We start from the raw sequence: 15,468 nt of genomic DNA, 5'->3' as shown, positions 1-15,468 counted from the left end.
CATTCAAAAAGAAAAAGATCGTGAAACCATATCACAGCTGAGCTCCACCTTCCTAAAAGGATATCATTAAAAAGGATATCTTGTACGCGAAATTGCATTGGAGCACACGGCAACCACACCATTGAAATATGCCCCATTCATTTGCCTCGGGATTCACGCTGCTATGTTAGATAGTCTGTATTAGGAGATTTTGAACTATGTATCTCATATAATATAGGCTTGTGTTGGATGTTCTTTTCAGACTGACGTTGTCAGTGAGCACATACCTCAACCACCAACGCCCAACAACCTAATCAATGCGCCCACATCGCTTCCTCTTTTCATGAAGCCATCTTCCCCTGGACGCCCTTTCTTCTCCACCATAAGTGACACTGCACATGTTCTTCTTCTTTTCTACTTTTCCCTCTTCTCTTTTTGCGCCTAGTCTCCTCCTTCAACAACGTGGATGTGGGAAAAAGCCAAGAGGAACAAGGAACACCATGCCGCTGACGGGGAACAACGTTGAGGACGAACTAGGTAGTCACCCGAGCTTGCCACGCACCATGTGGACACGGCCAATGACACGACGTTTGCCCTAGCCGCTGAGTCTTGTGTCCCGCGACCAGCGAGAAATGTGTGAGAAGAAAGCCAGTGTAAGATTATGCCGTTGATGATGAGAAAATTGATGCAGTCGCTGGTCTAGCTTATCGGGTCAGTGACACCACGTCTTCCTAGGCTGCCGGCACCATGGCCTTCAATCCTACTGCCAGCGGTACTGCATCCAAGCATGAATCTGGCTGCTTCCTACGTCATCCTCCTTGTTGAGGTCGTGAGCTTCATGCTTTTGGCCTTCGTCCTTGACATGTGCTTTGTGCATGGTTGACGTTCGTCAACCTGTTCCCACTTAATTGCCGCAAACTTATTCTATTCCATCTTAGCCTGAGCTTCCTCGCATGTGCCATGAGCCCATGGCAGAGTTGTGGGGCCGAAATAAATGTGATTCATTGTTCCTACGTTGTATATTTCTCGTATTGGTTAGAATCAAAAGTAAATTGCATTAAGTACATCCATCCCAAGACAATAATGGACGTGCAGATTTCGGAGGGCTGCGTCGCTGAGTGATCCTAGTCCACTTCCATCTTGTACGTGCATATAGGGGTATCCCTCCAACCCTATCATCCCTCGTGGGTGGCTTTTGAACTGATTTAATAAAGAGATTTTGTTATTTAAATATCAGTGTGGACAAGCCATCATTTGCAGTGTTCATCTTTGTCCTTCCTTCCCTTGACAACTAGTGCAGGGACGGATCTCTTATATTAAAGGGGAGTTGATCGTTTGCTTCCTCGCATTCAGGGTTTAACCTTCTCCACGTACGTACCCCATTGGTTTCTCCCCTCCCTTCCCGCAAAAGGAAATGCTTCGACCCATAGCTTTGCCCCTGTTTTTTACTTCCATTTACAACGAAAATGCCACTATGTCGAGTCATGCAAAAAACGATACACCCCAAGAGCTATTCGTGTCTCTCATTGGGTGAGCCACTCGTCTTCCCAACTACCCTTGCACGCGCTAGGGTTTCAATACCGCCGCCGCATGGGAGCTCCTCGATAGTCCCCACCTCATGCCACTCCACCCCCACCCACACTTCATTCCCCACCTATCGCACTCGCCTCTCCTTCCAACTAACTTACGCCAATGGTTGTCGGTGAACTCGCCTTCCCTGCCGGTTTTGCCTGGTGGTCGGCGAACTCAGTAGGCGTGATTTGACAGACATGGGGAAGCTGCCCCAATGGCTACAATCTAAGTCGAATCTGGTCGTCTTTGTCGATACCGTTCGCATGTTGGCCGTTGTTGCGTTCGACCTTTCCACCATGGTGAGCGCCTACATAATTCCTCATGGCTCCATCATGTTATGCTCGAGATTGTGTCACTACCAGATGTATGGGGAAGAGCCGGTCTAGGGATTTTCTCCGACTACATCAACCCAACTGTGTGGCATGCTTACATGTCCCTGCCGTCCTCATGGGGATCTATTTCTCGACGATGATGTTGTTCACTTCACGGAGATCACATCGCTATATGGTAGCAACACTGACGCTGGTCAACCGGAAGCGAGGAGAGCTTGCTACCGCTGTTGCCCTTGACGCTGCATGCCGGGAGCCGGTGAGGGTTGCCACGGGCTCCACCTGAAGACAGCATCTCCAAACCACCACCCCAACAGGCTGCAGTTCCTAGACGACCGGGATATGCCTTCCATTGAGCCATTTATTTAATGTTTCAATCTAAGGTGGTGGTCTTCCGGCCACCCGTCATATGATTATGATCACATTTTTCTTGTCAAAGAAATTGGTCTGATGTAATTATGTGCTGGAAAATACATCAGAAATAAAGCAAAAATATTTACATGAAAGGAATAGGCGGATGAACATCTCAGTCATGAGTGGAAAATCAAGCAACAATGGGAACACATTGTTGGAACAACAATTGTTTTGAACAGACCCAATTGATTGATATACTACAAGATTATATCGTCATGTAGTTATAAGTATTATCATCCAAATGTTAAACATATGCATATTGCGTTATACCATGAGAGTATCATGTCCCTTCGTGCCGGACGATATACTTTGGGGTTTGTCAACGTCACGTGTAACACAGTGGTTATAACTGCTAACCTCTAATTAGATAGGATTGAAAAACAAATGGGGGTTCAATATTTTGGGAGAAGCTCGGGAGTGGTCCGATGATGGGATAATCTTGCAAAAGAACAGGCCCTCGGGTGGATTAGTAAATAGTGAAAAGGGACTTGATAGCTTGACACTAGGATTTGCTACTCCGATGATGGAGTGATATTCTTTGGGGCCTCTCAGTGTGAAGGTATCCATCATCATTTGGACAGACACAACACGACTTGTTCACGGGGATCCAGAACATGGGAACGAGAAATGAGAACAGAACATGTAACAAAGATAATAGGTATAGTGATCAAAAGTTGATTCACGGGGATACCAATAAATCTCACCTCGAGTTTGGTAAAGTATCACGAAGCACAGGGAATACCACAAGGGAACAACAGGTTCAGTCGATATCAACAGTCTTAAGAAACAAAATAGAACACCCCTCCCCGAGCCCATGTTGATGGAGGGGTGCGCGGGGAGGGAGGGTTGTATTCTTCCCATATTTGCATGTTGGGTCCATGTGAATGTCTCTGATACACCATAACGTTGTTTTGGTGCATAGGATCATTCTTCAAAACAATGAAAAATTAAACTCGCCATGCTCCTGTTAATGGCCGGTTAAGAACATTCCTTCAGAGCAAAAGAAACGCCCCCGCATCGTCCTAGCGGTTGACACGGGCGGCGATCCCACCGCCGCCCCTCTAGCCCCCGCCCTACACCCCCTCCCCAGTCGCAGCCGGCGGTGGCGCCGCAATGGCAAAGCCCGAGGAGGTGGTCGGCGACGGTGGGTCCTTGCGCCTCGCCTGGGACAGGCGCCCCCGTCCCTTCTCCTCACATAGCGGATTGTGTCCCCGCCGATGGGATCTGTCCCGCCTGCATGACCCGTTTCCTGCTGCAGACCGCTGGTGGGAGCCCTTCCGGCTATGCCTCCGTTGTCCGGCGGCCAGATCTGGTTCACCTCGTCCCCAATCTGGTCCGTCCCGGTGCCCTGCTGCTCTCTGGTGGCCCTCATTCATGCTCCTGCCCTTGCTGCAGTGCACTCTTTGTCAGGGGGACAAGGTGGATGGAGATGACCGGAGCGAATCGTTGTGGCCAGTGCGGTGCTGAGCGGGCTGGCTCATGGCTTGTGGCAGGTTCCGATGACACCATGGTTGCGCCGGCAGCATTAGGGTCGGCCATGTTGCGGATCTAGAGTTTTCGGCCCAGATCTATTTCTCTCCGGTGGAGATCCTATGGTCTAGAGCCAAAACAGAGTTCTGCTTGATCCCGGCTTTCATTTATTTGGTTGTTGACGAGTTCCGGACTGCGCCGCCGGAGATCTCTAGTGGGTGCTTCATGCCTATAGATTTCTGGATCGGATGGGATTCGGTCGTGTGCGCCCTTATTTCAGCTCAAGTGGCTTCAGAAGGACGTGACACGAAGCTCTGTAGTCTGTTGACATTATGGAACATGTCGGTATTTTGATGTTCATTTTGAAGACAATGGCAAAGAACGTCAGGATGAGGTCCGAGGTCTTATAATGGCGGATTGAGTCTTCGTGGCAATGAGGACTTTGCTTGGTGATTCGTGACTCATAGCAGCGGCATCGGCAAGTGGGGGCGACAACACATGTGGAGTACTCTTAGCTTTCAGGGTGAAAACCCAGGGTCTGGCGTTAATTGATTGTTACTGAGAGTGACCTCATTGAAGGCTTTGTTTTGAGAGCGCGGATCTTCTCCTAAGTGAAAATCTAAGATCTAGTATCGGACGATGACGGTGCTTGTGCACCGTTTCGTTCTTGAAGGCGTCGTTTTTGGAGAGTTTGGAATTTGGGTGTTGTCTAGATGGTGGTTCATGCTGTAGCTACAAGGAACTGACCATTGTAGAGAGATCTTTCTTCTTTCTTCTTCCATTTATCTTTTGCTTGTGTGCACAAACACATTCGATTCTTATAATTATAAATAGATCGATCCATATGCTCTACTCTAAATCCATATGCTTTAAATGGATAAGAGAGATATGGATTTTCCGCTCAGCTCAAATTGTATTCTTTTCCTTCTGCTTGGACACGAAGAGATATGAAATATTTGACTAAGACTGGATTTCATTCCACTTTCCTATTTCTGAACAACAACTTATGTTATCAACCATTTCGTGTTTTCAAAGTTATTAATTGTCTCATACCCTATTTTTGATTTCGTTAGTATGGTGTAGCATATCTTATGCAAACGGAAGTCTTTATGACATTGCGTTGATGCAGAGACTAGGTGTATTTGGTATCTCTGCGATATTAATATATTCCCTTTATCAAAAAAATGAAAAATTAAACTCGTTGCGGGACCACTTTCGAGGCATGGAATGGTTTCGAAACGTTTTCTCTCCCATTTTTTGTCAAGTTTTGTAAATTTTCATAAATCTGAACTCATTTCTAAACCTTTTATTGACTGTTCGTTTATCACCTACTTAAACATATGGACTACAGTTTCTAGTCATATTGTTTCAAATTCGCACACTATGGATACTACTGCATGATGCAACTTGGATATATGATGACTCCACTTAATTGAGAATGATCAGGTGTATAATAAGTAGTTGTCACCATTTATATACCATACCAATGGATGGAGCAAAAACCAATCCATTAAGATCTGGAAAACCAACTCAACTTTTGGAATTGTATTCAAGTGCAAAGTAAATAATAGGGAAAGCCTTTTAAATGTCCTCTCTACACAAGACCTTCGCAAATTCTTGATTCAAACCTTGCGCTCCTTCTACACATCCTGATGAGTGTTCTGCAAAATCTTCCTTCTTATTGTTGCATTAAAATAGATTACACTATAGTGGCAAAGCATTAAAACGGTCAGACAAGTTTAGTATTCATAGACTATAAATGAGAGCTTTAAGGAAGAGGAAGGATACCTTCTCAAAGTGCAACATACCCATCAAAGAACGTGTAAAACGGATCCGTCTTCGACATATAATGGAGATTCGCTCCCATATGTGCCAAGAAGCTCCAAGAAGACCTTTTGAATTCAAACTGAGCATCCTGGGAAGCTCTATCTTCAACTCGTAGCTTTCTTTTTTCATTGGCCATCCATTCATCGTCGTGGTTGCCATCAAGTCCAATTTCCATTCTCTCTAGCACTTTGGCGTTCAAAATTAAGAATCTCGCAAAGTCAACTATTGGGCCTTTCCCATTGTAGATCTTCAATGCCACTTTTTTTAGTCGGTGCTCAAGACATTCAATTGGATCATCTAGTGAGACATATGTCCTCACATTCTTAGATAATGGATGAGAGAACCATATCTCTGAGTTTAACTGGAGATATGAATAAAAAATATATAAAGGCAGTTGCTAATAATTTGGAAACATGACATCTTAACATTTTAAGAAAGATATTAAATCTGAAAACTCACATAAATATAAAGCCTCTCGAGGCAGGGGAAGAATTTGAGGAAGCTTAAGTCAAGCACCGGGTCCAAATCATCACCGACACCTTCAAGTTCTAAAACTTCACCGTGTGCATTGTGGTTGTCAACCTAACTGTGTTCATTAGCTAAAAGGACATAATATAGACCAAACTTATTTAGGTATTAATAATCTGTATATATTAATTAATCCACGTGGCATTAAAGAAACTTAAGATTGCAGCTATACCTGAGAAAACATCTCCAATTTAGGAGCATGGATTACCCGGAAGGTGACCACACTATTATCTGTGCCAAATGGCTGCAACCTTGCCCTCTCAAGGCAAGGGGCGTCCTCGATGACCAGCTCTTGGGAAGGTACATAGCTAGAGTGACGGAAGCCGATGCTCCTGAGAGTCCAGGACCGGATGTGGAGGCAGACAACACCCCTAATCTCGGTCATCCCAAGGCTCTCCAACGCAGGGCATCCGGAGAGCACGGCGTTCAGAGCCTCCTGGGTTAGGGTGACCATCCACAGGGTGAGCTGCTGGAGGAGCGGGAAGTCCACGGCCAGGTTGGGCGGCAGACGGCAGCGGCCGAAAGAGGCCACGCGGAGTGCGGGCGCAGAGCTGAACACGGACGGTGGCAGGGTACTGTTGTGAGTGTTGTATTCGTAGCTGAGCCGGAGCTCCTCGAGATGTGCAAGGTCCCGGGAGCCGAGCCAGCTGTTGACCCTGGCATCGCCGGTGTCGTCGACGATCGGGTGCCCCGTGCGAAGGTCATAGCGGCGGGGGAGGGATTTGATCATAAAGATGGAGATGCGGCGTACAGGACCGAGGTGGCCGGACAGGATGCCGGAGATGGTCTGCTCGCGCAACCCAGAGCCGCCGCCTTCCAGGTTGAGCGGCGCCGCGCGCCAGATGGGGCGCCATCGGCGGGAGAGTGCCTGCGTGCGGCAGCCGTCCCTGGTGTGAAGAAGGGAGACGATGGTGCCAAGCACGTCGTCGGGGAGGTTGCTGATGAGATCGGCCTGGCCGGTCGCCATGTGCTAGCGGTCGCCTGGGGGAATTGGTGAACGTGGCGGACGAGGGCTTTGGCCGTGAGATCTTATATCCTCTGTTTTTTCCTCTTTTTTGCAGGGTGATATCTTCTGCAAGGGTAGCGTCATGGGCTGGGTTGGGTGGACGTCAGAGTTGCTTTCCAACTGCGAGACTTTAGGCTTCCTCACGTGAATCAGAGACCTTTGGAGTTCCGAGCAAGCACATAATTGCCGACGTGCATTACGAGACCTCTCAGAGCATGTACAATGGTGGCATATGGATACATATGCTTCATGACAAAAATAATTTGAAGCATCTACATTTATTTTTTCTCTCCAATACAAGCTACCACTAATGAGCCTCATTAAAAAATAGAAATAAAGACTCAAGTACATATGCATTTGTACGTTTTACTCCAACCTTTTTAACTTTTGACATCGGACCATATTTTTTCCCTTCAAGCACCCGCCTCCTGGAGAGGATCCTGTTCCCCTATCCGAACCTACTTTACATCATATCTGATCCTACATGGCATGCGAGACATCACCTTAAGGCTATGCATTGTACATGCCCTCAGAGCTCATTTGGTTGCAGCAAATCCTCCCAGGATTCCTGCCTAAAACCAGGGCGCAAAACCTGTTAGAAATTATGTTGTTCCTGTATACGATATTTGTATAAACCTTATACAGTCTGGAAGGTTCTAGGGTTGGCCTGGTTGTTGTAATCCCAGTTTTCAGGCTATTTATGATAGATCCTAATCTTTGTTTTTCGATAAAAGTTGGATTTTATTCAATTAAAATGAAGTATCAAGAGGATACAAAACAATGAGTACATATCCGGCCTCTACAGAGATATGATGCCCACAGCCAATACCCACACACCTGTAGAAAACATGTTGGCAGATAGCAAATCCATCTAAGACCAAAGCTATGCCTAGTAGCATAGAAAAAGAAATATATCTTGAAGTGATCAAATCCGCTATTGACAAACTACGGCAATGGCCATATTCACATCAACCATCTCATGAAACCACAAGGACAACAAGATTCTTCAATAGCACGCCTTCAGGTAAGGAACGACACTCAAGGGTCATCGTCACCGATCCAGCCAATGAAGACTAAAATTTAGGTTTTCACCCTGAAAAGGAGATAAAGCATATCCAAGCAATGCCTTCAACAAGGTGACGACACAACAACGCCGTCATTGCCAAGTATAACCAACATATATTAGTCCTAGGTTTCACCCCAGAGCTCCTTGAAGTCAATCAAATGTTGTTGCCACCACTTTTGTACTATCCAAGCAGCTACATGAACTGGTCTAGAAAACCAACCACCACTGCTGCACATACATACTCTTTGTGTCAAGCCGTCGTCCGTAGAATGCATCACACCGTCACAGCCAACCACTAGATCTGGAGAGGAAAACCCTTAGGAAATCGGTGACCACCGCAATCAGTAGCATTTAGCCGCCGCGGTCCGCACTGGTCGCAGTTGCTGCCATGGTCGCCGGAGATGGATCTGATCCAGCAAATTCAGTACCAGCCGCGGATTAGTAGCCACTGCAGCACAACCGCACAACAATCGAGCCTCTGAAGTCAACCATGGTGCAGCCCCTTGGCATTACTGTCGCCCCAGTGCATGGCCGCCAGATTTGACGAGGCAGCCAACGCAAAGACCATCAGCTTGCCCAATCCAATCTGGACAACGGGAACCAAAAGATGTCGCCTGAAGGACAATCAGCAGGAGCCACATGCCGACAATCACCAGCCTGCCCGATCCTACCTGGACGATGTGACGCGGCCGTACTAGCCGATGGGCTTCATATCAGACTTTGTTGCGGTTCTTCAATACCAGTTGAATTGAACGACATGGCCGGCGACAACCATCGTGATGGACGTTCCCATATCCAGATCAGACGAAGGTGGACAATCGTACGAGGATGGAGCGGACTATTGGGACCATAGCCACTGCACGGGGAGCCACCAGGGCCCGATTCCGGCCGCATCCTACGACCTGCCGCCGGGAGGGATGCCCCAGTGCCAGATATGGTGAAGGCGAGGGTGACCACATTGAGCAAGATATGTCACGATGAATTCTCGCCACCGCCGGCTACCAGCGAGCTTTGCTCAGCGGCGTATGCCAGCGGTGGCAGGGGGAGGAGGAGGTGTAGGTGGGCGGGGCGGCGGCGCTGCCTGGAGTGCGTTCTCGAGCAGCCTAATCTTTGTACCTATATATAACATGCAACGTGCCCCTGCCAATGCATACACTTGAAGCCATCTTTTATAGTACTCAGAGCATGTTCCTCTTCCACATCTTCGCCGCAATAGCTAGCTCTAGCTCCATCAACACTGCACCTATGCTCATCCCCTTTCCTGATACGTCTTTGTCGTATCAATAATTTTTTATTATTTCATGGCAATATTCTACAACTTCAATATACTTTTGGAAACATTTATATTATTTTTAGGACTAACATATTGATCCTTTGCCTAATTAATGTCAGTTCCTGCATTTTCTATTTTTTTTGGTTTCTCAGAAAATCCATATCAAATGAAGTCCAAACACAATAAATGTTATGAAGACTTAATTTTTGAATATATGTGATTTTTGGGAAGACTAATTAACAACATGGTCGTCCACATCAATCCTGACCACCAGCTCCCTACGCCCAAGCTCTCCGACAAGGACGGCAAGCCCACTGATGTGTCCAATCTGGCATACGTGATCGCTCAAGCGATCAGGATTCCCAGGTTCTCAGTTTCATCTTCAATTCAATCAAACCTCATATGATGATTCAGTTTGCCCACTGCAACAAGGCAAGAACAGCATGGACTCCAATTGGAGAGATGTTTCCTTTCCAGGCGTGTGCTCGTGTCGTTAACACATGGATGGCTGTCTACTACAAAGAAGGGCACTGTAACCATCTCTGAGTATCTTGGGCGCATGAAACGCTCGATGGTGGGATGGCATCTGCAGGAAAACCCGTGAACGATGACAACATGGTGTCCTACATCCTCGCGGGAGTCGACTTTAGCTACATGTCCTTCATCTCCTCCATCTGCACCAGAACCGAGTAGATCACAGTCAGTGAGCTGTACTCTCAGCTCACTAGCTTTGAGAATCGACTCACCACTCCTCTGCCAAGGGTGCTACACGAGGAGCTACAACAGGTTCGGTCATGGTAGCGGTAGTCGTAGTGGACGCGGTAGAAATGGCGGCGGCTGTGGCCATGGAAGCCGCGACAAGGGAGGCCGCTACCGTGTCAATGGAGAATTCGTGACAAGTACACCCCATGACCAAGTTCATATTACTAATGGACAAGGTATGAAGATCAGCCATATTGGCCTATCTACTCTTCGTACTCCCACTCGTGATCTTCATCTTAAAGACATGGTGCGTGTTCCTAGTGCTACTCACAATTTAATCTCTGCTCATTGTTTGTCCATGGACAATCATAACTTTTTTTCAAGTTCACCCATGATTGTTTTTCGTTAAGAAAAAGGGAACGAGGGAAACCGTTCTCCAAAGAAGGTGTAGGCGCAGTCTCTATCCCCTATGATCGGCTCCATTAGGTTCAAGAAGACAGGCATTTTGTGCCAACAAGCTATCTGCTAAGAGGTAGCATAGAAGGCTAGGACATCCATCATCTACCATAGTTCTTCCTGTAGTCAACCAAAATAACATTCATTTCTCGAATAGTGAGCTGAGTAAAGAGGGAGTTTGTGATACATGCCAAGAAGGAAAAAGCCATACCTTAATTATCCTAGTTCGAATAGTGTTTCCAATGCTCCTTGAGCGTAAATTTTCTTATGTGGATGGGTGCCTACCTGTGATTACATTAATAGAAAGAATTACTATATGAGTTTTATTGACGACTATAACAAATTCACTTGGATATACCTCCTCAAACATAATGCTGAAGTATTCAAAGTCTTCCATGAATTTCAAACGCTCGCAGAAAGACTTTTTAATCACAAAATCATCACCGTGCAAACAGATTGGGGTGGTGAGTATGAACGTCTAAATTCATTTTTCCATTAAATTGGATTGACACATCATGTCTCATGCCTACATGCCTGATCAACAAAATGGGTCTGCCGAAAGAAAATGGCGCCACATTGTAGACGTTGGTCTCTCACTCTCGGCTCATGCATCCATGCCTTTAAATTTTTGGAATCAGGCATTCCTTGCTGCAACTTATTTAATATATCGCAGCCCAAGTAAAGTGATCAATTTCGAGACTCCATTGGCACACTTGTTGCATGAACAACCCAACTACTGTGCATGTTGGCCCAATCTTTTGTCCCTACAACTCTTGAAAGTTAGAATTCCGTTTTAAAGTGTGTTTTCCTCGAATACAAAAATCTTCATAATGGATTGAGAAAAGTATACTTTTCGTCCCTCAACTCTTGGTGAAGTCTAAATTTGGTTCCTCAACTTTAAAACCGGACAACTTGCACCCCCAACTACCGAAACCGGACAAGGTTTGTCCCTGAACTCGGTTTTGACTGGTTTTTGGTGTTGACTCACCCCGGTTTTGACCGGTGCTCACTCATATTCCTGTAATTTTTTTATATCCGTGAACTTTTTAAAATTCACACACTTTTCAACTCTGCATAATTTTTCAAGGTCGCATATTTTTTTTAAAATAAACATAATTTTTTTCAAATCAGCGAACTATTCGGAAATTCGCGTACTTTTTTCAAATCCGTGATTTTTAACATTTACGTATTTTTTCCAAATCCCCGTATTTTCCCAAGTTTGTGTAAATTTATCAGATCCAAGTATTTTTCAAAGCCATGAATTGTTTCTGAAATTTGCATACTTATTTCAAATCCACATGCTTTTCAAAGTCCGTTTTTTTAAACCCGTGTTGCTTTTATAATCCATGAACTTTGTATGAAATTCACGTACTTGTTTCAAGCTGAAATAATTTTTGAAATCCACATATTTTGCGCAAAAGAAGTCCATATCCGCATACTTTTTTCAAGTTCGCATAAAATTTAAAAATTCATGAACTCTTTCAGAAAAATGTACTCGAATATGAAAGGTGCATCAATTTTAAAAAATTAAAACTTAAAAAGACTAAGTGAACTTTAAAAAACATATGCATTTTTGAAAAAAATACATGAACTTGGAAAAAAAGTACGCCGATTTAAAACAAGTACACAAAATTTAAAAAGGTTCGTATTTGAAAAAGTAACCGAATTTGAAAACAGTACGCGGACTTGGAAAAGGTAGGCAAATTTGAGTCGGAACGGTTAAAACTGGGGTGGGACACCACCAAAACCGGTCAAAACCGTGACCAGGGATGAATCTTGTCCGGTTTGAGAAGTTAAGGGTGCAAGTTGTCCGGTTTTAGAGTTGAGGGACCAAATCTAGACTCCGCCAAAAATTAAGGGATGAAAAGTATACTTTTCTCTAATGGATTAAAGTGTCTTGACATTACTGCTGGTCGCGTGCATATCTCTCGTTACATAATCTTTGATGTAACCGTTTCCCCTTTTTCTACACTAAATCTTAACGTTAGTGTATTGCTACGATCTGAAGTTATTTTGCTACCCGAAACTACCCCTTCCAAGATAATTTATCTATTTGCTAATTTTTGTACTAATGCCACAGTTAATCATGGAAAAAATATAGTTTTTGGGCGTCATTTTATCAAGCAAGAAGAAGACAACCCGGGCACTAGACACGAGGATCATCCAGGTCCCGGGAAAACAGATCCCGAGTGTGGTCCGATCCCTAGTTGAGGCACAAACAAGAGGGAATCCGCCTCGGTGCTGCCAACACCACCGTGTAAGCGGCGCATGGCCCCGGAGGGGCCGCATGCCAGCACGCCTCCAAGAGGGGCGGTCCCGAGTGGACACGTGGCTCAATAGGGACCGTGCAGTGGCTCGCCGCCTCATAGTGAGCGATAAGTGGACTAGCCAGGGGTAGGTACGGCCCGGACCTGTGTCTGACCAAGGACACGAGACGGGCTCCTCTACTACTGTTAGCGCCGTGCACTGGATAGTGGATACCATGTGTCTGCACTATCAGGTGCTAGATCTTTTTGTGTCCGAGCCTCCTCGTACTCCCTCCATTTCCTTTTGTAGTGCGCATAGATTTTTGTCTAAAATTTCGAAATGTAGTGCGTGCATGCAACACAAACCTGGTCTGGACTATTTACCCTTGGCTGTAATCAAGAGACACACACAGCAGAACAAGCAGATGGGTGTGTGGCAGACCATGCATGCAAGGTTAATCTGGTAAAATTCACAACTCCAGCTCATGCATTGGTATTGGAGCAGCGGCGAATCTTGGGAAAAACGGAGGGCGGGCTCAAACTAGACGAAGAAACGATTCTAGACGAGTATAGACAGGATTTTGATTGTGTGGGTTTAACGGGCTGCCGCTGATTGCCTGGGCTGGGCCAAATACTAGTAGAAAAAATAAATTGCTTCTCTGGAGGGGGGGTTTGAGCCTGTTAAAGCCCCCCCAATAGATTGGCCCCTGTATTGGAGCTAGCATCCATGCGCACTCTAATATGAAACAGAGGGAGTGGTATTCTTGTGCCAACGCAAAGAACCAGATCCGAACATGGGACTGTGAGACAAAAAGTTTGCACCTATGACACGGCCAGGTATGATAAAAGGTAAAGTTCGTTATGGAAGTCTAGCTACCACTAGTGAGCCGAATGATCTTGAGTAGGTAATACGGGATAAAAACTGGAAATTAGCTACGCGAATGAAAGTATGGTGCTCTTATGAGAAATAAAACTTGGCACTTAGCTCCCCCAGCATGAAATAAAAACACCATTGAGTGCAAATGGGTTTATAAAATCAAAAGAAAAGCAAAGTAGTATTTTATAGCCTAAGAAGATACATTTGGTCATGTTATTAAAGCAGCTATTGTCAGGCTTATACTCTCTATTGCCATGTTTAAAGGCTGGAGTCTATGTATAAACTAGATGTGCAGAAGCGATCCTACATGTGGTTGGATAGTTAGGAGGACAATGATATCCCTTGCCCACCAGTGTCCAAGTCATAGACTTTTTTTCGCAGACTTGACATTTGTGCTTGCATTTTCTTGGATTTATTTTAGGCTTTCCAGCGATGTTCGTTCCCGTCGGCTACGAGGCACCTATATATGGTGATCTTGTCAATCTCAAGATGTTATGTTGGCTTAGTCTCGAGTTGGTCATAGGGGTATGATGTCCGTGTGTACGTTATTCAGAGTTAGTGTATGCTCGTGTATGTGAGCGACTACAATTGTACCGTGTTAAAAAACTAGATGTGCAGAAAGCATTCTATCACAATCAGTCAAAAATCCACCAATTGACCCATGTGTATCAATTGTAGGTGTGGCAAGGAAAGAATTTCCAATTTGATTTAATTAAATTCTCTCTCCTCCAAGATGGATCCTCTTCCAGACCAATCCTTCCAGCATTTAATCCCCTTACGCGCCTCTTGCGTGCATGTGATATATTAATGACCTCAGGAACCAAAAAGAAAAGTTGGCTTACAAAACATATATTAAATTTTACATTGGTACATGTAATTCCCGTTTATGGGCTTGTATATAAAAACGGAGGGACCATATACATCAATTTTGATTGATGCATCCTTCATTCATTGGTAAAGAAGCTTTACTCTTACTACATGCCTTAATATTTCAGCAGAATGTATATTCCAGCAATAGGGCATTAAATCCACATTCCTTCTCTCATAAGAGAACATACACTAGCTACTTTCAGGTTCCCTCAACTTGCTATCCGGTGCTCTTACTTGATCTAGTTTTTGTGTCCCAATGGACATGCTTCCGGCTGGAACTACATCAGCTTGTACTCCTCTCGCGGACGCGCACACGCACACATAAAACACGCATGCGCGCGGGGCCACACCTCCTAGTAGAATGCAACCTAGCTATATGAAACATCACACCTACATACATGGATAGAAAATATAGATAGAAATAACCTTTTTTTGAAATAGACACAAAAGATACTTGCCTCGTCCATTCATTAAGAAGGAATATAGTTTGTCCATTTTATAACCGAGACACATACAACACGCCACATGTTGGTGAGCGACGCACGCAAATGCGCTCTGGTGTGTGTATGTGTGCGCGCGCGTGTGTGTGTGTGTGTGTGGGGGGGGGGGGGGGGAGGTGTACCAGGAGGATGGTGCAGTACTTTTTTATGGACCGGTGAATAGTTTCCTCGCATGTTCCGACGGGCACCGCCAACATGTGTGGGAGTGCTCACCAACCTTTTGCATTGACAGCTGCAAGTGCGGTCCATGTGTGACTACTTACAGGTTTACAGTTAGAGCTAGTCTTTTGGTGCGGTCCATGTGTACCAGGAGGATGGTGCAGTACTTTTTTATAGACCGGTGAATAGTTTCC

The 15,468-nt window shown here is 45.3% G+C and overlaps 1 protein-coding gene and 1 pseudogene across 1 annotated transcript; one reads left to right on the top strand and one right to left on the bottom strand.

The window, feature by feature from the left end:
- Positions 1 to 6,285: 6,285 nt before the first annotated feature.
- On the bottom strand, positions 6,286 to 7,099 carry LOC125530709 (F-box/FBD/LRR-repeat protein At1g16930-like). The gene has a single exon (XM_048695106.2). The coding sequence runs from the start codon at positions 7,084 to 7,086 to the stop codon at positions 6,286 to 6,288; it is 801 nt and encodes a 266-aa protein (XP_048551063.2). The 5' UTR covers positions 7,087 to 7,099.
- Positions 7,100 to 10,061: 2,962 nt separating this feature from the next.
- On the top strand, positions 10,062 to 10,200 carry LOC147977057 (small nucleolar RNA Z247; annotated as a pseudogene).
- Positions 10,201 to 15,468: the final 5,268 nt, after the last annotated feature.

Source organism: Triticum urartu, chromosome 4A, assembly GCF_056163025.1.
Source record: "Triticum urartu cultivar PI428250 chromosome 4A, HENAU_Tu73, whole genome shotgun sequence".
Taxonomy (NCBI): Eukaryota; Viridiplantae; Streptophyta; class Magnoliopsida; order Poales; family Poaceae; genus Triticum; species Triticum urartu.
Note: the sequence above shows the minus strand (reverse complement) of the source record. Positions and strands in the feature narration are given on the sequence as shown.

Coding starts and splice junctions, on each gene's coding strand:
- LOC125530709 (XM_048695106.2), bottom strand. CDS start 7,086: ATGGCGACCGGCCAGGCCGATCTCATCAGCAACCTCCCCGACGACGTG.